The sequence below is a fragment of the Temnothorax americanus genome, unplaced genomic scaffold, assembly GCF_048541705.1.
Source record: "Temnothorax americanus isolate GAGA-0224 unplaced genomic scaffold, ASM4854170v1 Scaffold39, whole genome shotgun sequence".
Lineage (NCBI taxonomy): Eukaryota > Metazoa > Arthropoda > Insecta > Hymenoptera > Formicidae > Temnothorax > Temnothorax americanus.
The window spans coordinates 769,380-792,478 of record NW_027509536.1 but is presented as its reverse complement, the minus strand read 5'-3'; the positions used below and the strand labels follow the sequence as shown (position 1 = coordinate 792,478).

The window sequence follows — 23,099 nt, the reverse complement described above, 5'->3', positions numbered from 1 at the left end:
AAGTGCAAACTTGGATACTAAAAATAAGATTTGGTGAAGATCGCGCTGATGGAAAGTAGCCAGTTAGTGAAGCGAAAAAAAAGAGAAAAGAACAGAAAGAAGGAGGAAAAAAGTCAGAGAGAGCTGAAGAGAAAGAAAGTATAGAAAGCATAAAAGTAAAACGGAAGGGACAGGAGCAGGTAGGAGGTGAGGTAGAGCGCGAAAGTGGATAAGAGAAAAAAACAAGAGCAGAAAAGACAGGGCGGAGGTAGAATGACAGGGTGAGGAGAAAAGAAGCAAAGTTGGAGACGAGCGAGAACGGTGAACGACTGAGCGCGGCATTGGCAACGCGAATTAATCTAAAAAGTCGTCCGAGAACGGGAGTGGAAGAGTCGGGTTAAAGGGACGAGGAAAGGCGAAACGCAAAGCACGAAGAATGAACGGACGCGCGGGACGAGGAAGTGCATAGGCTAAAGTGATAAAGTTTGCGCGATGGAGAGACCATTTTTTCCGAGGGGCCTTTTTTGCATCCCCGAGAACGCCGACGCCCGGTCGCTCTCCTTCTCTTTCTCTCTCTCCGAGATGGGGCTTCACCGTAATTTTTATTTATGAGCCTTCATTATCACCGGCTTCCAATCTCCTTCGTGTCGGAGGCGAAAGCGGCCGGCCGCCAGAACAAGCAGATCGGGATAGCCGGGGATAGTCCGAAGAGGAGCGCGGGACGAAGTCCCGGAAAGAAAAGCTCTCAAAACTAGTCGTCGAAAAATCTCTGCTGAGGCTCTTCCAAGATTTTATCGCGCGGTGGATATACTCGCGGCGAACTGTGGGACGGGTATGTATAACGAGTCCGTAGATCTTGTGACGCTCACTTCCGCTTATAGTTTGAGTACCCGGTGTAACGCTTCCAGGATCCATTTCGGTACACTCCGGGCAATTTTGTAAACTTTAACAAATTCAATCCCTGAAAGTTTTTAAAAAATGCGTATCTCGAATATACTACGTATATAAGCAATAAAACGTGTGTCTTGCTTGCGATGGAGTATAACTGCTTACATTCATTCGAAACTGTTTCGAGAGAAGAGATTGTAAAGATGGATTTCGATTCTTTTAACTAAAAAGAACAATCGAGGTGCTTCAAAATACAACATTCATATAGGTAATTATATTTGCCTTATTATTTAAATGCATATTTGATTTGCATATAGGAATAATAAATATTCAGAATTTACGCTTATATTATCTCATCAGAATTCTTAATAAGCGTGCTACTTTAACTGATGCAGTAAAAGATAATTATCTCGCACAATTATTCGATCATTAAAGTATGTATATTTTTAATGCATTATATATTTTTAAAAATGTTCTCTATATATCTCTTTCTCTTCCTTTTTATATAAGCTTTTGGCAAAGCAATGCAGCGTACGACTTAACGTTGCGTTGGAACGCGTTTGTTCAGCGCTCCTGTTTCCGAATTTAATATTTCCGTTACCAAACAAAGCTGATTGACGCTTTGAGAGACCCTTCTCTCTCTCTCAAGACGCTTTCGTCCGCTTTCTGGAGCAAAACTCGAATTTCATGCACGTTGCGTCACAATTCATCAGTTACGAGATCACGCTCTTCGCGCGTTTTTCGTCGTTTTTTCGTGCTCGCGCTGCTCGCGGTCGCCGATATACCGCGTAAAACGATCCGTGTAATTTCGCGAGCAACTTACTGAGGGAAAGGGATGGACGAACGACCGGTGAAGAGGCGAGGGGTATACGCACCCTGTCGACGTGGCCGGAGAGTCGGTGATTTATACGCGTTCTGCAGCACCCAATGACGCGAAAAGATTACGCGCTCGGCCGGGCGCGCGACGCCCGATTAGGGACGAGCGCGTGCGCCTGCATACGCAGCGCAATTTTCTCCGTTGCCTAATGACCCATAACGTTTGATTGGACTGTGTTTACGTAGCGCTTTAACCGTAGCACTTCTGCATGCCTCTACTCGCGATCGCTTCTGATGTACTAACGAGGTGCCTCGAACGAGAGGGAGTAAAACGAAGGAGAGGGTGCAGACTCTCGGCCACTTCAGTCGGCCATGCGCTTAAATCCGTTTATATATCAACTTTACTGTCGGGCGATAAGGCCGCCGACCACTTTGGTGAAAGACCCACGATAATGTGTTTTCAACGCTATTTTTCTGTCTCTCTCTCCCTCTGCCCTTTCTTTCGTTCTCTCACCCCCTCTCCGTCTAAATCGTTCTTGCGATACGAGCAGCCGGGGGAAATGAGCGATTACAGGTAATGATTTACGCTTCCACGCTTCCAGCGCGCCGACAAAGCGGTCCCCAGTGGTGCGCCAAATGTTTAATAATGAATAAAAATGTTGGCGAGCGACATCGCCACCCGATGCAACGTTGCATTTTTAAAGTCTACTAAATATCGCCGTTAAACACGACGGAAATGTCACGTTGACTACTGTCGCGCTGCCCCAACCAAACACGTTTTTCTTCGACCGCTATATTCTTATTCCGGAAAAGTAATGCCTAAAAGCAACGGAATACTGCAAATCCAAGGGTGTTATTTTAGCTGAAGCTCTTCTTATACACATTTCTTGCCGTGTTAAATCACGTCATTAAACACGATTGTATTTTGTAATTTAATAAGATTAAACGTGTTAAATGACGTAATTTAACACATGAAGATACATGTGAAAAGAGTAAATGTCGTTATTAAATTAAGAGTAAGTGTCGTTTTTAGACAGTTAGGCGTGCAGTAAAAATAACACCCTTAGATTTACAGTGAATTTAAGAAAAATATTAGATGTTTAATAGCCTATATACATAAATACCGAGACTAGTCTATAGAAAAAAGAATCAAAAAATCGATCCACGTTTATACTTGCGTCTTGTCGAGACGCGTATACGTATGGAAACATCCACAGCTTTCAAAACCCGTTTCAGCTTATAGATAAAAACGAAAGAGAGAATCGTTTATTTAAAAAATAAATATGATTTTTAAATGCGAGTTTTAACTTGAAAAAACTGGCGCAGTTAGTAGACTTCAATACGTCGCTTAATCCGACCTAATCATATAGTCAGAATAAGACTTATTGTTATCTCATTTCTCTCGTACTCGGCGCATTACTTCGTTTACACGCTCGTGTACGTACGTTACGCTGAACGATAATGTTCTACCTTGGCGAACACGTTTGGATTAAATTTGCATACGAACCGTGTGTATGGACTCTTGTCGGGACACGTAACACATTGATATTTTAATTTCGGAATTCCGAGTAGCGGTCGGATCTCCATATTTTCGCGCGCAGCCTTCTCCGCGCGCGAATTTCGGCGAGTTTTTCTTGCACGATCGCGGAATACGCAATGCGCTGTTGCGCGCCATTAGCTCTCTCTCTCTCTCTCTCTCTCTCTCTCTCTCTCTCTCTCTCTCTCTCTCTCTCTCTCTCTCTCTCTCTCTCTCTCTTTTCGATTTGGACGGATATGGGAGAACCGTCCGCTGAACTGCAGAAAGTATTTATCCTTGGATTTCTCTTTTTTTCCCTCCCAGCGCTCGGATGTCGCGCGAATAGTGTCGTTCCCCTGCAAACGTTCCGCAAACATCGACTTCACATGACGATTTTAAATTGAATAATTATAGTTAATTGCCGTTATGCTAATGTAATTCGGGGCACTTGGCAACCTCCATGCTGCTGCAGACTACGGAATACTTGGCGCAGAGTGGTCGCGGCTTCGCTCTCTCACGAGCGCTGCTTGCATTTCTCGGCTACTCTGGAGTACGCTACCTCGGTCGTTTCAACGTTGTTTCTACACTTCCCAAGTTAATGCGGTAAGCACTCACGGCGGTAGAAAATTACACGGATATACTCGATGTCGTGAGTATTTTTGACTCGCTCATTCGTGTCCGCAAATAAGAATGCTCTTTTTATTATTATAATCCAGAAAGGAGATTCTCAAATTAAATTTCATTGAACGTATATGTTTTAAAGGGAACAATGTAAAAACATGGTTGCGGTCAATGTAAAAGTACAGCGGAAACGCGCGAACGGATATCCCGCGAGATTGTTCTTCGAAGTTCTTTTTCCCGATCGTCTCGTTGTCCCACGTTGCCTTTTCCCTATTCAACCGGCACCATCATCGACAAGGACGACCGATGGTATCCGAGCATCTCTTGTGCATAACGCGAACGGCGCTTTTGTTTGCGGGGCCCTGGACTGACGTCTAGTGGTACGACATACGGCAGATGTTGTGTCGCTACGTCGTTACGAAATGTCCGCGCTGATTAATCATGGACGATGAGAGCCCTTCGCGTCCGCAACTGTCTGCCGCAATCGGCTGTGCACGCGTGTGCGTCGGCGCTGGTGCTAGGCTTCCGTTAAGTCGAGAGGTGAATGCACCTCGGAATGCATCTGTACTATGATGCGATCGCGGATAAGAATGACATGATGGTAGATTTCTTAACAGCGAGATGTCTCGAGATTCCGTATTCGATACATGGATAGATTATTAAAAAAAAGGATTGTTCATTTATCATATTAAATATAACGAATCAATTTCGTATTTTTATTTGTATTTCTTTAAAGTAAATTATATTTTTTATAATTTTTTGTCTTTATGCACGTGTGGTGTTATTTTGAGATGAATGCAAATAAAGTTGAAATAAAGCGATATGAAAAAGTTATATCCATATATTGTTTTAATATTTTAATTCAAGCTATGATGGTATATCGAATTTAATAGTACTTTTATTTACTCGATTGGCAACCGATATAGTTTGATCGTACACCCGCTGCATACATTAAATACACACGGTGCATTCACCGCAATGGAATATGTAGGCAAACATGTTAATTCTTTGTAAAAATAGCGCGTATTCTGGCTAAACAAAGAACGGGTATTGAAAATCATATGCTGAAAGAATACGCCAGAAAATATGTGATAAATTAAAGCTTCACCGGCGTGAGCATTTTAAGCACATTTGTTTGACCATGTTATTCTGACGGACAGTGTTATTTCAGCCGTGGTTGTTTAATGCAGAGAATAATACGTTCGATATTTTGTGCAGCGATATTACCTATAATTCCGTTTATAGATAACATTTTCTTTCTCTCTCTCCTGCTATTCAGGAACTGTAATTATAATTTACTACATCCCGGCTCATTTAATAAGCAATGACAAAATCCAGTTTACGTACCGCGTTGATTTATCAATATATATTAATAGGTGGAATTTAGCAAGTTACGCGCGCACAACCACGAATAATTATGCCTCTCATGCGAACCTATATATTGAAATTTTGGGGAGAACTTCGAAATCTCGATCCTGCGCCGCGCTGATTGAATCACCGTAAGCAACGTTCAGTTACCATATATATTTGTGGATCTACCGTTCTCTTCCAGCCGATGTCTATTACACAATTGGTAAAAACTGTTTTGACTGGCAGATTACAATTTACAATTACCGGTGTAATTGCATGATGTCAGCAAAAGTCATATCGTCTTTAAGCGTTCAATATTTTGGCGTCGCAAGTTTGCAATAATGATATGCGCGTAGCATTCTCGCGCATGTATATCTCGTTAACAATTAAGCAGCCACAAATTGGAACTTGTAAGCTACATATGTACATTCATAATTGTTTTGCATCATAAAACAGCAAAGATCAGATTCTTTACGTCATTTGTTGATCTAAAGAAGAAACAGGAGATTTCGTATGCGCTCGTCTCACGGAATTATCTTGGATTGTAAAGAATTAATTTACGGAGATATAACCCTGTCAGTCGGTCGTGTTATGCCAGAACGACTTTCTCAAAAAGACGCCGAAATTATGGTCTTCTTCGGCACTAAAAGTTTATACCTATCCGCTGGCTGGTATAAAGCGCGCGCTATTTTGTTTTTGCGTACGTGCGGCGTTTCATACTGCTCGCACCAACCGACGCGGACGACAAAAGCAGAAAGAATTTTACTTCGTGTCGTCTGCTAATACACGAGCTGCTTTGGGCTACGTATTGCTCGTAAAATGACCTCGCCTCATAAACACTCGCGGTTTTATGCTCCCCGAACCTTCGGACAGACCGGAGAGCTCCGTTTTGGTCTACGCGCGCTCTTTGCTCTCGACATGGTTGCAGGGCATTTTCCAATCCTGAAATATGCAACGCAAAACTGGCAATTAGCTTCGCGTGCAGGCAAATATGACCGACAAGCCGTATGATACGAGGAAACGCTTGTGCGTAAACTTCGTTCATTTCTGACAGACACGAGAGAGAAATAGAAGCAAAATAAAATTTATACTGAGTGAGATACTATTGTTCATATTTTTTCGTAAAATTTCAGAATCTTGTAACAAATTCTAAAGCTCAATAGACACATAATGCATAAATTGTAACATTTTACTCGAAGATTTACGTTGAAGATTCGCTATTCGTAAGTTCGCCCTACTTGTCTTTTAATATTATAATAAATCTAGATTAAATTATATAGTAGGTACTACTAGAATTCGACGGTTTACTATTATAATAAATCTAGAAGAGCAAGTAATTAACGATTTATAAATATCTTCTAGTAAAACTAAAGAAAAAAAACAGATATATTCAGAACTGTATTCTTTAATTTGTTTTAAATAGACTTTAATACAAATTTACTTTACAGCTACTTATAGAAAAATATCTAACATAAAAAATTGAGGAATTGTGTGATAAATGACAATATTTTTTAACATTTTTGTAGAAAAATACTTTATTACCCATCCAAAATTCATCCTTATTTTGATACATCATACAGACATCGATAATCTCTTTTTAATGTGAGATATAATTGAAATTACTCGCGTTTAATTTACCAATATGCGTGCTCACAGATAAAGTTTTAATCAAGCTTTTGAATGAGATAAAATTGCAATGCAGTTTTATCTTTTATCTACTATTGAACTGAAAACGATACACAGCAGTAAAATCCATTGATGATCAGACAGATTAATAACATTGAAATAACGTGAGTTTTAATACATTCTACCTTTAATACATTGGTTTAAAAATAGTGTCAAGGTAATTACATTAATTTTTTAAATTCTTTTAATATCCCTCTATTACCGTACTGCCCATTACGTAACGTGACTTTATCGCTAAGCACTAGCTAAACAAGTAGCAAAACATTTGTCGATGTCGTGCACAAAGGGAGCCTTGTAAAATGCAATAAGCTTCGTCTTTTCTCTTAAGCAGATTGCAGTAGGAAATAAATTATACATTAGACGAAGGCTTTCATTTAAACTTTGAGACCTTCGACTAATCTGTCGCGTACAAGAGTTGAAGCTGCAACTGATGTTGCTTGAGGGATTACATAAGTACACGAATCCCTTTTGGGATTAAGTCTCGGCTTTCACTTCTTTTTTCCGCCGGGGAGTTGCTTGGATAACGTGCAACTGTACGGATTCATGTAATTATGGCTAAAGAGCGAAAAGTTCTTCGGAATTTTTTCTGTTTTTAGTTTTAACAAAAAAGCTCAGCTAGACAGCATCGTCGTGATTCCGCGGGGATATGCGCATATCACGCCGCAGAGATATCGCAAGTTGTAATTAAAAAATTACTCGAAGTTTTGCATTTTCAAAGTCTGCTATTTTTCGCCCGTAACTTTGTAATCATGAACGAGTTACTGTCACGCGCACGCGGAAGTAACGAGTACGCGGGATTTGTTGCAGCGAATGCTACAACGAAATTTGCATAATAATGTTTCAAAAATTTAGAGAAATTAAGTTGTTAAAACGGTGGCCCAGTATCATTTGTTAGATTAAATAAGGTATACTAAAAACGCGGGAACATGTATTAGGCTATCTATTAAATACATTGTTAGACACACACACATATGAGCAAAAATATGAACAAATTAAAAAAATTATATGATATAAAATATAAATAATGAATTATAAAATATGAAACGTTACTTTTAGCGAAAGTTTCAAAACAGCTTGAAAAATAATTCAGGGTAGGTGTTGATATAACTTAATAAGCTATTATAAATACTAAAATATAGTTGATAAAATCAGGAATTTAAAAAATTAATTAAAAATGTACTGCTTGTAAATTCACGTGAATGCTAATTAGTTTAAGCCGTACGAGTTATTTAAAACGCTTTATAATTTTCATCAAGGATGTCTGCAATTAATTCTGCAAAAACTCTCTTAACGTTTTTAAAATTATATTTTGCGATTGTAATAGCACATTGTGTTTAACTTGGCCATTTAGCGGAGTCTCGATTACCCTTCGAGCAGAAAATAACAGGTAAATGAGGTAAAGGCGAGATTAAACGTATTTTCACTCATAATATCGAGAGCTGCGATTAGAGTTATATATAGCGCATATATAGAAGCGCGCACGCAAAAGTAACGTAAATTTTACCGTTAAAATTAAGTGGTGGGGATGGCACCAAATCACAGGCTTTACCTCGTTTCCTCGCTAGTTCGTGGCAGCGAAAAGATGATCCGACAAAAGATGCGGCGACACGTGACAGAGATTATCGCGGTACCGGACATATAGGGCAGTGGCACGAAACCAGCGGCTAGCGGGGATTTAAGTCCATCGCGATAATTCTTCGTCCATTTTAATTTCTCTTTTGTCCACCGTGCATATCTTGCCGAAGATAGGCTTATCCGCCAGTGGCGTGATGAGGTTTGTCGTTCGGTATAATGGAAAGAATGCGTCGTTCTTTTTCAGGCTAAAGGCGCTGTGTTTATAATCAATTTTCATCATAGTTAATACAAAAGTAATGTTATTCAAGTGAAATTAATAACCCATCTTCTGTTATTTTATGTAATCTTTTTCTAAATACAATAACGTATATTCTAATTGCATTAAAAAGAATTATATATGTGATATTATTTAATCGAGAGAGAGAATAAAGATATTATTTACATTTGGTTTACAATTAAGAAGAAACGATAAAATCAAAATAAAATTTTTATAAAGTTTTGATAAATTATACACACAAACTTTACATATTATATATATGTAATATATAAATATATGTATATACATATATATATATACAAAGTGCATGTTTTAATTGCAAATTATTAAAATATACAACTGAGCTATTAACCTGCCTTTAATCCCTTTGGATGCGTTTAATAGACATCCTATGTAAAAAGATGTTTGTGAAAAATCAAGAAATAAATATACTACCCCGAATAATATAAGTATAATCCTGACATATTATATTATATTTGCAGGAGATAGCCGTTCACATGTCAAGGACACTTCCGCAGGGGACCTTTCATCTTTCCTGGATTGTGAGTATATCGAAATCCCTTATTGATCAAACAAAAAGAAAAGCAATTAAATGCGGATATATCTCTATCAGTATTTTCTTTGTGTTTATTATAATCTTCTTTTCCACTTACTACTTTTCTCTCACGCAGTGAAAAATAATTTCTTCTTGATGTGATATATTAACGACCGTCTTTATTTTGTTTGTCGCGTCAGCGAAAATTTCTTAGTTATCTGTATCGGCTCGAATGGTGAACTCGGTCCAAATGTTACAACGGCCCAGCTATTTGTAAAAGATGGTAAATTTAAAGAAATCTTCGTTGAGAATTATTAACGTTTCTGCTGCAGTTTAAGTGTTCAATCAGAGATACGTAAATGTATACTTTGCTGAATACCATCACGGAAATGTGAAAAAATTTCCATTACCGTTTTTTTTTTTTATATGAAAGACCTAGCTCTTGTCAAACGCCTAAGAACCGTTTATTATAAAGTTTATTATAAAATCAAATTCCAGTTACGTAATATAAAGAATGATTGGCCATGTACGCGAGTTGCACCTTGAAAGGAACATCGGCGGTTTTATTCTCGTTGACGTAGCTCGAAAAACCGTCGGATAGCTTCTCTGTCTTCTTGCTCTCGTTCATTCTTCTCGGATGCACGGCACGATAGCGTAATGGCTGGCTTCCTGGTTCTCTAATGGCTGGACGTAATGCAGAGCAGGGGCTCTCGCACCAGGTACAATATCCTATACGCGATAATCGAGCTGATTTAAGGCCGCGTGCTTCCGACCATGCAGGAAAACACTTCGATGTTAGGCACACCTGCCAGGTGCACTTGGGTATATAGTCCCCGGCTCCCGGTCTTTGGCGTGTTCCCAGGTAATATTCGGCAAATTCATGTACTTTCGCGCTTCCAGCTTTACATTGGAGTATTTTGCCTTTGATCCGCGCCTGTCACACATACATCAGTTTACTTTCAATCAATAATATTACGTATCAGCTCGATCGCTCTAGCTAGCCTTAATTTAATCTACGACAATTTTCGTATATTAACGACTGACACTTGCTACCGAATTGGATGAAATATATAATGCATCTTTTGATATTAACGATAATTCTTATATTATCATTGTTTTTTTTCTAAATTATTTCTCGTATTCTGTTATTTTTACACCCGTTTACACTCTGAATTTAGGCCGCGGCTTATACCTCAAAATCGATCTAAATTATTTAGGCCGCCTGCTGCAAACATTTGATAGGCGACTGGCCCTGGCTTCAGGTCAAAATTTAGGTTGAATTTGAGGTATAGACCGCGGCCTAAATGCCCCGGTGTAACCGTGCCATTATCAGATGTACTATTAACATTTCTATATATTTGTCCTCCGTATGATACCTCTATAATTGTATTTTAATTGTTCTCACGTTATCTCTGTATCGTCAAATTATGTAATTAATAGCAAATTAATTCTCTGTAAAGTTTAATATTTTACCCCAATTTCCGTTGTATTATCGTAGTATTATATTTAGCTATAATGCAATTATATCATTTAAAGTAAAAAATATTTTTCTTGCAACTACTGACGCAGCACGCGTTACATATTATGCTATTTGAAATTTTACACTTGAATATTCCTTTTTCTTCAATTAAATAGCGGCATCGAAAACGCGAAGGATAATGTTCAATTGCAGTTAGATGTGCAAACTGCTGTGTAATCGATTTCTGCTCGTACCTCATCAATAAAGCAGCTCGGTATGAATGGCATAGTGCGATATCCGTTTAACACGAATATAAACTGAGATAAAGTACGTTATAGGAGCTATCGTTCGCAATACCGGAAATAGAGTACGTAATGTGATCCGCGCAGAATTTTTGAGCTCGTCGTTTTATTGCCAAATTCGACCTCTGGCTCGTTCTCCTCCTCCCCCTTGCAGAACGTGACTGCGAGACGGTTGAGGTGCGAAGGTGGCCCTGCGGTGTAGATTTAATCCTCTCATAATCCGATTTGCGGTGGAAACGGAAGAGCGCACCGCCGGGGTCTTTAAGAAAACGTTCAAATCTGCAGTAAGCTCGCGGTACCTTCACCACGAATTATGAAACTGGTTGTCGGTAAATGGCTCGAGTTAATTAGAGAACTACCGCGTTAATGCTAAAATTCACTCTATGATTTCTTATCTTCTCGCGAAAATATGTACAAAAATATACAAAGCCGCATCAAAAAAAGTTTAAAAAGGGAGAAAAGCTACAGCTATATATTCTTGCTTATAAATATCCGTTAAGAGATATGAGATTATAAATTTTCTCGCATTTTTTTTAAAGAGAATATATATACCATTAAGGAATAATTTTGTATTTTGCATTTATTCTTTTAACAAACCATCAAAAATAAATAAATTATTACTTGCAGAATTTATAATAAAAATTTTGTAGAAAGATGGAGAAAAATTTATTATAATTGCTACTAATAATTTATGATCATTTTAAATTATTTGATGAATTTTTCTTCGTGCCTAGATATGTGATACGATTTTCAGAAAAGAATCGCATTGTCTCATTTACCTGTTGCGGATTATTTGTGATAATACAGTGCGACTCGATTGATTTCGCTAATGCGTGATGCAATTTACAGGCGCATTGTGCTAAATTGAATAAACGTCATTATGGAATAGCGCTGCTCATTACAAGATATAATGAGATTTGACGAGACAGCAGTATAGATTTATCGAGCTAATTCTCTATCCGCCTACAAGCCGTCACTGATTTCGATTTCGCCGGTTTATTTTGAGCCGCGGCGCGGTGTCAGCAGAAATTTCCATCTTCTCACGAGTAATCATCTACGGACCAGCCAAGTGAATGGAGAAATTTCTATACATATTTCATCCCGTCTTTTATAACCCTTCGAGCTATTTGCCTTTCAGCGACGGGATATCGATCTGTGCGACTGCGAATTTCTTGTGTCGCTTCTACCGGAAGGACTATGGTCGTTTCAAGCTGAAGAATGGAATATTCGATAAAAATCTACCGTCTTCGGAATAATAATAACCGTACTACGACTATTGAATTTACTTGACTTTTTTATTTACTTACATAATTCTGTATTAATTATTAATTATGCTAAAGTCATACAGTCTAATATGAATAAAATATTTAAAAATGAGAATAAAAATATAATATTGTTTTGATATATAATTTTGTGGGCATCCCTTGTAACAGTTGAGAATTGATCTTTCTTTTAATTTGTTTGAAATTTAAATATTAAACAGAAAAAGCGTTTTCAATCAAATTATAATTATTTTTAAAAGAAAAACCGATAACTGATTTTCCTTGGAGCAATATATTGTGATAAATTATACGAATAAGGATAAAAAATTAGTAAATTGACATATTCAAATCTAAAATCGTAAATAATTACGGCAACGCGAAATAATAAATTTATTGTTAAATATATCGAGCAAGGTAGGATAAATTTCGAACAGCTTACAGCGTATTACAGCAAATAATTATGTATTAATTAATTGCGCGGTTTGCTGAATCGTATCTATTTATAATTACATCGTACTTATTAATTTATCATTACGATTTATACGAATTTACGTAATTCGCGCGCTGAGATCCTATATCCTGCAATCCTCTCATTATAGAACACGCATTAATATGTTATATTGTCAGTAAAAATTGTTGGCGGAACGGGTTTACGAGCGCTTTTTGACACGTTGACGATAACGGAAATGCGTTTTCAAAAAGCAACGTTTTCAAAAGAGATATACGGCGCAGATTGAAGGGGGAGTTTTTCGAAAGTTCCTTCGTTATTCTCTCTCTCGTATAAATTGACCACAACAAGAAATAGCATTGCCACAGTCACTAACCGCATAGATATTGCCTTCGGGCGGCAGAGCGGACAGAGGGGCGGGAGGAGAGAGATGCGCGACAAAAAGAGAAACTGCATCGGCACGTTCACCATATGCTCCGCGTATGTCGTAACGCCGCGCCGCCACCTTTATATCTCACTTCGTGATACTACTACCGTTATTACGTACGCCCCGTACATGAGATAGGGCACCGCATACGAGACTAGCACCTCCATGTAATAACAGCCGGCGAGCGAATGCGAGCGATCGATAATCCATCCCGCTTTAGATGCGAGATAACGAAAATCGTTTCGGCGCGATCCCATTGAATTTTTATCATATGTCGCTGTCGATACCGCACGTGCTCTGCCCCTTCCTTCCTTCCTTTGTCTCCATCGTACGTCAAAATTGTAGAAAATGGCGTCTCGCCATTCGCCGCGATGAGTTAAAATCACATCAGTAATGTCAAAATGCGTCTATAGTTGCGGTTCACCCACAACTCGCGTAAATCGGATTATCGAGTCCGGATTTACAGTTTTTGCGCCGGATCGGCCGGAGGTTCCACGTCCGGAAGTTATTTCTGATTCATAAAGCACGCGATGTATGCACTCGCGCTGAGTGCTGCTGCGGTGCCGTGACTTTGCTCGATAAAACCGTCGTCTTTCGCTTTCGAGTCACGACTTGTCCGGAAATGGCCAGAAACTCTATTTAATTATCGTTACTCGATATTAGCATCGAGTTACGTTGAAACAGTATCCATTTCATTATTTACGGAACAAATCGTGAGCAAAACATTCTGAATGTATATACTCTTGGAACAAACTTGCGTTGTTAAATCAAGGTTGTTTTATTTAAAATATTTTTTTATAATACGTGCTCTTTTGTCGTTGTTGCATCAGAAATCGTATAAATACGAGAACACGCTGCATTGTTTTCTACATTTGGATGATTGTTGTCCTACCAGTGTATTTTGCCATGCATGTACATGTTTTACGTTCGTTATATACATTTATGTTATTATTCGTTGCCATCAGGTACTTTGCCTTTGATGTCAGGCGACAGTTTTTACATTTTCAACTCCAGTAAACACATTCACGAGTCGGAGCATGCAAAAATTTTCTTACTTCTTTATTCATCCCATATTTGCTTTTACTTATACGTATCACAAATCGTTACTCTCATTTTCTAAGTGAAACTGTCAGAGGTTTAAGCTAATAATATAATCACGATCTTCGATTTCTTTACATCTTTTTTCATGAATTTTGCAGTGGAATGACTTTTAACCCGAATTGTTCTTATTCGAACTCGTAAATAATTCCTATATCTAATCCGAGAGAAGAATTATCCTCTTGGCGACATATCCCTATGAGGTATATTGGATCTTAATTATCTTTGTGAACTGTGTCAAACATTTCCTTCTTAACGTTATCCTACGTAAGGCTAACGAAATAAACTGGATTAGTTCTGTGCTTCCAAATTTATTAAAATTTATGCCAATTACGCTTTACGCCCTAATATTGCCTTCTTTCTTTACTTCTTCTTCACTTTTACTCTTACGCTTACGCTTTGCACTTCGAGTCCTACAATAGATTTATATAAAAAGTATATTAGTCTATGTGGGTTAAGTGAGAGGAAAAAGGGTAGTATTGGATGAGAATTGAATAAAGGGTTGGGAACGTCCCTACAAAAAAAAACGCCTTGCAACCCTGAGGGGAGTCAATAAACGTATTTATCTTTACCTTATTAGTCTATGTAATATATTTGAGAGTAATATTTGAAAAACTCAGATAATCTCTAGACTTTTAAGGATTAGCAGGTCCATTAAAAACTTGTATCGCTTCGAAGACATTTGTATTTCTTTTAGAATGGAATATTGACTTTTTGTTGTATAATTAGCGTAGAAATAATTGAGATCTTTTATTATTATTATTCTTTTATTATTAGTAATTTTTATATAGATTTATTTCTGTTTCCATCCAAAAAATTGTAAAAAGATTTTAAAAACATTAATTTCCTTACCTAATACGAAACAAAAAGTATCTCTCTTAATCATTCTGACATCGATTACATATACATATGTATTCGTTATATCGTTTTACGTATCATGATACTTTATTTAACTATATACCTTCTACATGTTCCCCAATATCTCATATAGCCTGCAATTTGACGATAATTTCCGATAACTTCTTCGAATTTGACTATCTTGAAGCGAGTTTCTAATAGAATGCTAATACGAGACGCGAGAACTACTTCTCCACAGGGACAAGTAGTTACGCCGAATCTATATATTCGGCACATCCCTTACGCGAGTTAGCAAGTGTGCCCTAAAGGGCCATCCACTCACCATACGTGCGGGCCACTACACGCCCATGCACCTATAATACACATCCAGGCGTTGAGACGCGCCTGGAATCGGGTGACAATAGACGCGTCGGGAAATTGAGTTGGCACTGATTAGACATTGCCGGCGTGCCGTCGTGCCGCGACGGTTCGTAGGAATCTACTCCGGCATACCCGGGGAGTCCAATTCCGCCTTGGAGCAGGCCGTCCGATATTACTCAAGACTTTAAATCAAGCCCCCGCGGGTGCCCGCACGTTACCGGTCTCGCTGCGGAACGTCGCCGACGGCAAGAACGTATACCCACGTCCGGAATTAAACGCATCGCGCCGCGGGAAATGAGTTTCGCTGTGGCGTGGAATATCTCGAATGCCGAAACGCTTATTTCGTATGTTCTGATACGTCTTTACGGAATCGCTTTTTCTCTCTCTCTCTCTCTCTCTCTCTCTCTCTCTCTCTCTCTCTCTCTCTCTCGCGTGCGCGAGAGTAGTACTCATCTACATATATATATTGTTCGATTTTCTTTGAAGGAACTTGCAACTTTGGATTTGATAAAAGCAGCTAGGGCTCGATTGAAATTGGAGGATGTCTCTGAGTCCTATGGTAATCGGATTTGCACGAGATTAAAAGATAATTTTGTTTTTATATAAGCAAGTGTACGCGATAGATGTACAACGTGCGACAAGTAGAAGAATCTAATAATCATATAACTTCAGAATGCTTTTATTTCGATCCTATCAGTCACGAGCTTATTCCCTGCGTGCTATATCGCGTTAAATCGCTGCATAATTTCTATATTCCATAAATTGTATCGAGCTGCTTCCAACGTTATCAATTTTGTGCAGCGATATACTGGTTGCGCACGCTGCTAGAATATTATCGGCCCATCCGGAAATTCTGACGAACCGAAGCGCTTTGGGCAGCCCTCATATTTTCAAGTTTTGCATTTGGTAGGACATATGCGGTCGTTAAATACTAGCCATCGATCAGCGTGACAATTTTCGGTTTATCGAAAATGTTTCGAATTATTCAGATGATTTTTCGCGTATTGATCGCGTCGCGCGTGCTCGTCTCGCGGTTTTTTTTTATTTGTCACGATGTAACGGACTAGTATTATTTTAAAATCCAGGAGAGAAAAAAATTCAGAAATTCACGTTCATGTGTTAAACTTTTTTTTTGCTAACATGCTTATTATATCTTTTTTTCGCAACTAAAAGAGAAAAATTATTGATACGCAAGTGCAATTTTAGATCCAGATACTGAAAAAGCAGCGTATTTAATATATCACATTTTGCCGCGCGAGTGAAGACGAGAGCTTTTCGCTGTTATTTTAACTTTATTTTTTATTAACGAATAATAAGACCGCAAAGCGACGTAGTTGTAAAAAACGCCCGGCGTGGTCTCCATGCACAAAATTTAATTATCACATACTTGCGCTCATATCTGCATGAAGCTTTGCCCTTTGCGACGTATGAGGCTGCAGATTATAGGGCTTCACGTGAAGGGAAGGTCTTTTAGGTCTTGCGTGTTACCTAATATATTCGTAATTGTACAAATTTCTATACTGTTTGATGTATATAATATATTGCTTCGCAAAATATTCTTCAAATGTTGATATATGAAAGCATCAAAGCGTATGTATTACATATTTTGAAGAAAAATAAATTTAATATAATTTTCTTATTAAGAATTCGAAAATATAATTCTACAAACACATATAATTCCACATCTTTATTTGTTCTTTTTTTGCGACTTATGCAACAATTGTTAAACGTCAGCGCTTTATATCATTCAATTGCTATAATTAAAATTATATTAAAATAAACTAATTTATTTATAATTTTTAATTTAAAAACATGTATATTGATTTTAACTTATATATTTGACAAAGGGGTACTAATTCTTTTATTATCATCGTGAAGTGATAATTTTCTTTTGCACTGAGTTATAATAGAAGATAAACGTTGATTATTCGATTTTGCAAAAAAATTGAGATTCAAATGTCCAATGTAAAAGGTAATTCCAACGCAAAAATATCTCCCATTTCTTGTCTTTTCGAATTCAACGTATTACAACAATGAATAATATTCGCATTGCTTCACGACGACTTTCTCGAGAAGGGTGATCGAAAGCGGTCAGAGAAAATCGATCGGAAGGTCCCGAATCTTTTTATCTCCGTGATTCTTGTTGACGTGGACTACATGACTTTTCTTATGCGCGCGTTATATATAATATATTTGGTACAATATGAGGCCGTGGAGCATGGGCCGAGGGACCAGTAAGCTCGTGAGAAAGATAACCCTGTGGCTCGAACCCTCCAGCGTTATGCCGATAACGGAAACCCGTTTCCGTAAACCAATGTTCCCCCCAGACCCTTTGGGAGTAGGTACGTAATCTATTTCAGCCCTTACTGGGATTACGCGGATTTTACCGTGTTCTCCTTGCGAAGAAACTGTCCCCGTACTAGACATACATATAATATATATATGTATATATATATATACAATACGTATAGACGGTCGAGTTATTCGTACAGAGAATTAAATTCGCCTTCGTCCTGACTTATACCTGGATTCAAGTGATATCAAATTTACGCGTTCGAGTGCAATCACAATAACGGGCGGAATTTGCGAGTTCTCGTAAGATACAGATACGCCGCGTATTATAGGTAACGACAGATATTTCAGAATGAAAAACTATCGTGACTCTTGAACGGCAGTGCTTCTTGGAAGCTCCAGGGAAATACGCAGAGTATGCGCGACTATACTAAGATTTCTTGCTGTAATAATTTCTTAAATATTTTAGTTAATGTGCGAGCGACCCACGCGTTTATTCTGAATAACGACGAAGTTCCTAAAAATATTGCGTATAGATGACTAAGCGTGAGCGCACGTATAGCAACTTTACGTGACGTATACGAGGAGCTCCAGCCATCAGGATTCTTGAGCGCATGAATCCCAGGATTCTTGGCAGTGTGAATCCTTGAATATGGATATGAGACTGCATGGAGAGTTTAGGCCCTGTGGTAGTCAGCGGCCCACTAGCTGTTCCGTATAATTCTGAACATATCGTGGAGCGCATATGCCTCATCTCGCCACGAATTCGAATCCGTACTTTGGCATGGAGTTTGCTCTCCCGAGATTGCGGACGTCTTAAGAATCTCTATAGATTACCGATAATATATTAGATCCTTTACCGAACTATCAATAGAACAAAAGTATCCATTTTACAAATTAATAATAGCTCCAGATTAGATTCTGCAATAGTAGAGTATCATCAAAATTTTGCATTACATGTCGTTCCGGAGTTCTAAAGTTTTCTTTTTCTTCTTTAAATTTATCTGACATCGAGTAGAAAGCAAACTCCATATAACCAACAACATCAGGTAATGTATGTTAATGAGTGTGTGTCACTGTGTGTGCATGTGTCCGCAGTGTTGAACTCGAGTCCGTGGGTTCGTTAGGCCCAAAGGATTGTACGGATCAATCCTCCCTGCGGAAATTCTAAAGTCGAGTGAAAAACGTCGTAAATTGTATTACAGAAAATAAATGTCTATTGCGGAAGTCAATCTCACTTTAGTCTATCTATCGGAAACTCAAACTTGCTCGCTGCTTGTTTGTTCGAAAGGATTCCACAGATTCGCATAGGGAAAGAAATCGAGGGCGAGAAAAAAAAAGTGTCGAGCTTTAGCGCGTCCACGAAGTTTCGCTGAATAGCAGCAGACACGACGAACAGAGGGATTCTCTCTTGTATGTTCGAGGACAGTATTTTTTTTTGCACCACGACAGTGGTGCGAGCCGGCTAACAGAATCCCGAAGTTTGGTAGAACGCCAGATTATGATCCACTGCGCTACATTGTGCCCGATCGGCGACGCGGGCCGCGACCGGTGAGTGTAACTTGGTTTTCGTTCAGTCGTCTGCGCCAGAAGTTAGTGAAGCTTTCGACATAAAAAGGATCGGATTAAATTATCACTTCGTTTCTGAGAGCTCGAATCGGGTCGTCTTTCTTGCGTAATTTTTCGTGAGGACGTCAAATTACATTTTTGATCGCGATTTTATTGCGTGTTGAAATGTCCGTGCGTACACATATAATAAACTCAATCTATATTCCGTTTAATCTCACAGAAAGATTGTTGAGTAAAAAGAAATATAAATGGCTTCTCACAGTTAAGAAATAAAAAGAGGATATTAAAAGGTATATATGCAAAACATATATGAAAATATAAATAAATATTACAACAAAAATAAATAATAACTAATAATTGTCTATACATTTTAATACATCGAGAAAAAAACTAATAATTTAATTATTCGTTTAATAATCCAGATATTGGGTCCAATAATAATACGATTGAATAAACTACTTATGTTTTTGGCACCCCGTGATAGCACTTTAATTGAAGCAACAGCTTTTTTTTCTCAGTATATAAGAAAAATTTATTAAAATTTTTTTCAATCTCTCTTAAAAAATGAAAAAAATTTAAGAGTGAACGGCGAAGAGTTTTAAATCATCGATATGCAATTACCGAATTTACGTTACGCCGCGATTGAAATATTAAAATATCTAAATTAGTCGCTGCTATACTGATTAAACACGAGCGGCGATGCCACTTGATATAAAATCTATCCGCCTCGTGCCGAGGTGATTAATAAAATCAAGCTTAAGATTAATTAAAGTGTCCAAAAATGTGGAATCAGTATTCAATATTGCACGTTTCAACTTTCAAATGAATAAATTCCGCCAAGTACACGAGGTATTATTAATAGAACGATTGATTGATATCATAATTTTCCAGTGCTTAAATCACTCGTTTTAGCAATAAGTTATACATTATTTTGCGACATCAATTCGAGAATAGTGAGCCAATTACATTTATATCGGCAAAGAATTCAAAGAGCGATAAGGGTTATATCTAAATGCACGTTTCATTAAAGGAATAATTATGGCTTTTAAATAACACGAGGCAATAATTTATAACTCTCTTCTCGCGATATTTCGATCTCTGCCTCAGATGAATAAATCGTGTGAAATATCGTTTCGACGCAGATAGCTGTCATCTCAATATACGCAAGTCTCGACGAAAAACTGACTAGCCGATGACTTTGTGTATACAAGCGCCGAAGAACGAGCGCCAGACAATTCATTGTCGCTACGAAATATTGTATTTTAAAATAAATGCCAATATTTTGTTCATGAAATAAACGTACGCCGAATAATTTGAAACTTGCTCAACAACCTCGCGGTCAACTGAACAATCACTCGCATGTAATTTGAAAATTACTGTGATTACGTGTTTATATAATATAATTTTTGATTCAAATTAATATCTAAAATACGTTATTAAAGTATCATACGGCGGCAGTTGTGAACTATCCTATATATGTGTAAACCCTGTATATTCCGTATTATACGTATGTATATATCCCGGACTCGTGTTGTATATACATGCTCCAAATCCGGTACATCAGCGCGACCTGCAATTTAAATTCACTAATCCGACGATACTAATTACCTCGCCCGAGAGATTTCCAGGTCTGCGGCGTCTTCCATCGTATCTCCGGTTTGTTCCACTTTCGAAAGTTCCCATTGACAATTAATCAGCAGTTCCGAGGAACTGCGCGACAAAGCGCAGATACGTTTTCCAATGCGAGCGTCCCCGGACTAAAGGTAAATTCGTCGCCGAGCACCGGGCATAGAGCGATGCTAATAAACGGTCGCGGCTAGCGCAGTTTACGAAAAGCGGGGGAGGCTCCATAAATGCCGGACGAATCGTGAATGAGATTAGCCCAGTTCCATGCACGGGTGGTCCGCGAGGCGAAATTTTGCGAAACTGTTACGACTGCACGCTGCTCGCTGAGATGGAAAGCGGACAGCGATGCAAGCTTCGTCGTCCCTCTTTTCCTGACGCTTTTATTCGCAATCTGCTAGCGCGATTGCACAGAGCGGCTTAGATTCTACGATTACCTCCCCAGATTCAGGAGAAAAAACTACGGAGATTTTCCACGTTCGTTTGTAATATTAATTACATACCTACCTACTTGGGATCGTGTGTGGCAATTTAAACAAATTGGGTCGAACGGCTTAAAACCGTTTTAAGCTCTCGACGTATTTTAGACAGAATTTATTTTTACATTATCAAATAAAGGATTTAATTTGATCTTTATTTTATCACGTATCTTTTTCTATCTGCAGATATGTCAACTAAGAACTTTGATAACTTAAATTTGTAATTAAATCCGAGTTGGTTTATACTAATAATTTAATTGTTCTTCACGTTACGTGACAATAGTAATTATTATAAATGTATAAGTATGTGAAGTTTAACATTATTTTTGTTGCAATAATTTTATTGTAATTTTTCTTGCAATAATAACATCAACCTGAAAGCTGCTGCCTTATGTCATAGCATGCTGCCTTATCCTTTTAGTCGCCTTTTACGACAGGCAGAACATACCATGGGACTATTCTACCCCGGTTTCATACGGGGGAATAACATCATGCGCATATTAGAATAACGATTATACACAAATAAACTTTTATTTTGTTTTAATTAGACTTGAACATTTTTAGAATTCGTTATTGATATTACAACGTATAGATTAATTTTACCTGTAATTTTCAATCCCCAAATTTCTTCTCTAATATAACAATGTCGGTTATACGATCCAGGCGAGAGTTGCTCGCACAATAACGTCATAGTCACACTTGTACTATTTTACAAATGTACAATACTATTGCTTGCTACACGTGGCATTCAATTTTGTGTGCGTGAGTAAAATTTGTTTCGATATTATACTCTTCCAATACCATGAAACTCGATGTCGAACGTTATCCGTTGACCCACAAGAGATTAAATTGCAAAAGCTTTTCATATATTACGTTACAACAGAAATTAATGCAATATATATGTTCCACGATTTAAAATTTACCGATATATTATTAATCCTGCAATCGAAAGCTAGAAGCGTATATATCGTATAATTATACATAAATTCGCAAAGTATTAGAGACAGATATTCATTACGAGGATAATTAAGATTGTCTTGTCGATGACAAATGGCATTTTTTCCCGGATTAATAAATAAGGACGAGGAAATTGAAGCTACAACGAGCTATTTATTAATAGGACCAGTTTTTTTTACGCGGTCAAAACTTTTTCCATCGTCATAGTATATAAATTGCAAATTATCGCGCAATTTCAGTTACGTAGTAAATCACGAATCACACTTGCTTGTTAGCTACAGATATGCCTTGTTTTGTTCGTCGTTTATGTCATTAGTCTTATACCATTCGCCCTAACAATGCGCCTCTCTTCGTCTATCAGACCCCTCCACCACGTACACGCGTTTCCGGTTCGTTGAATTGGCTTCGTTATGTCGACGGGACCTCAATTCCCAATGTGATACGAGCCAATTTGTATCCTCCGGTGACCTGCCGCGTCTACCATAGGCCACACTGACGATGTGGATGTCGTCTAATGATCGAATCCTATGTATCAGATACGGGGTGCGCTGACGGATTATAAACTTCGACGCATCCTCCCTACGCATACAAACACACGTAGATGCATTCGAGCACGTACTTCGAGGCGCCGACTTCATACGCGAGGGCCGTTCCGATAGGATTCCTTGCCATGCATCGCCGACCCGTCGATTGTATCGATTTATATTCGCAAAGGAACCCGT

The 23,099-nt window shown here is 38.2% G+C and overlaps 1 protein-coding gene across 3 annotated transcripts in view; it reads left to right on the top strand.

Moving 5' to 3' along the window:
* The window catches only part of LOC143902209 (uncharacterized), a 451,988-nt gene that overhangs the window by 311,657 nt on the left and 117,232 nt on the right, over positions 1 to 23,099 (top strand). For 2 of the 3 annotated variants that reach the window (XR_013258295.1, XM_077414919.1), the window contains one exon: positions 9,191 to 9,250. Coding sequence is in view for 1 of the 3 variants with exons in the window: in XM_077414919.1 (XP_077271045.1) it covers positions 9,191 to 9,250 (60 nt within the window). In the remaining 2 variants the exon portion in view is untranslated. Of the gene's footprint in view, positions 1 to 9,190; positions 9,251 to 23,099 lie in introns of those variants that run through there. The other variant, XR_013258296.1, reaches the window with a different exon arrangement.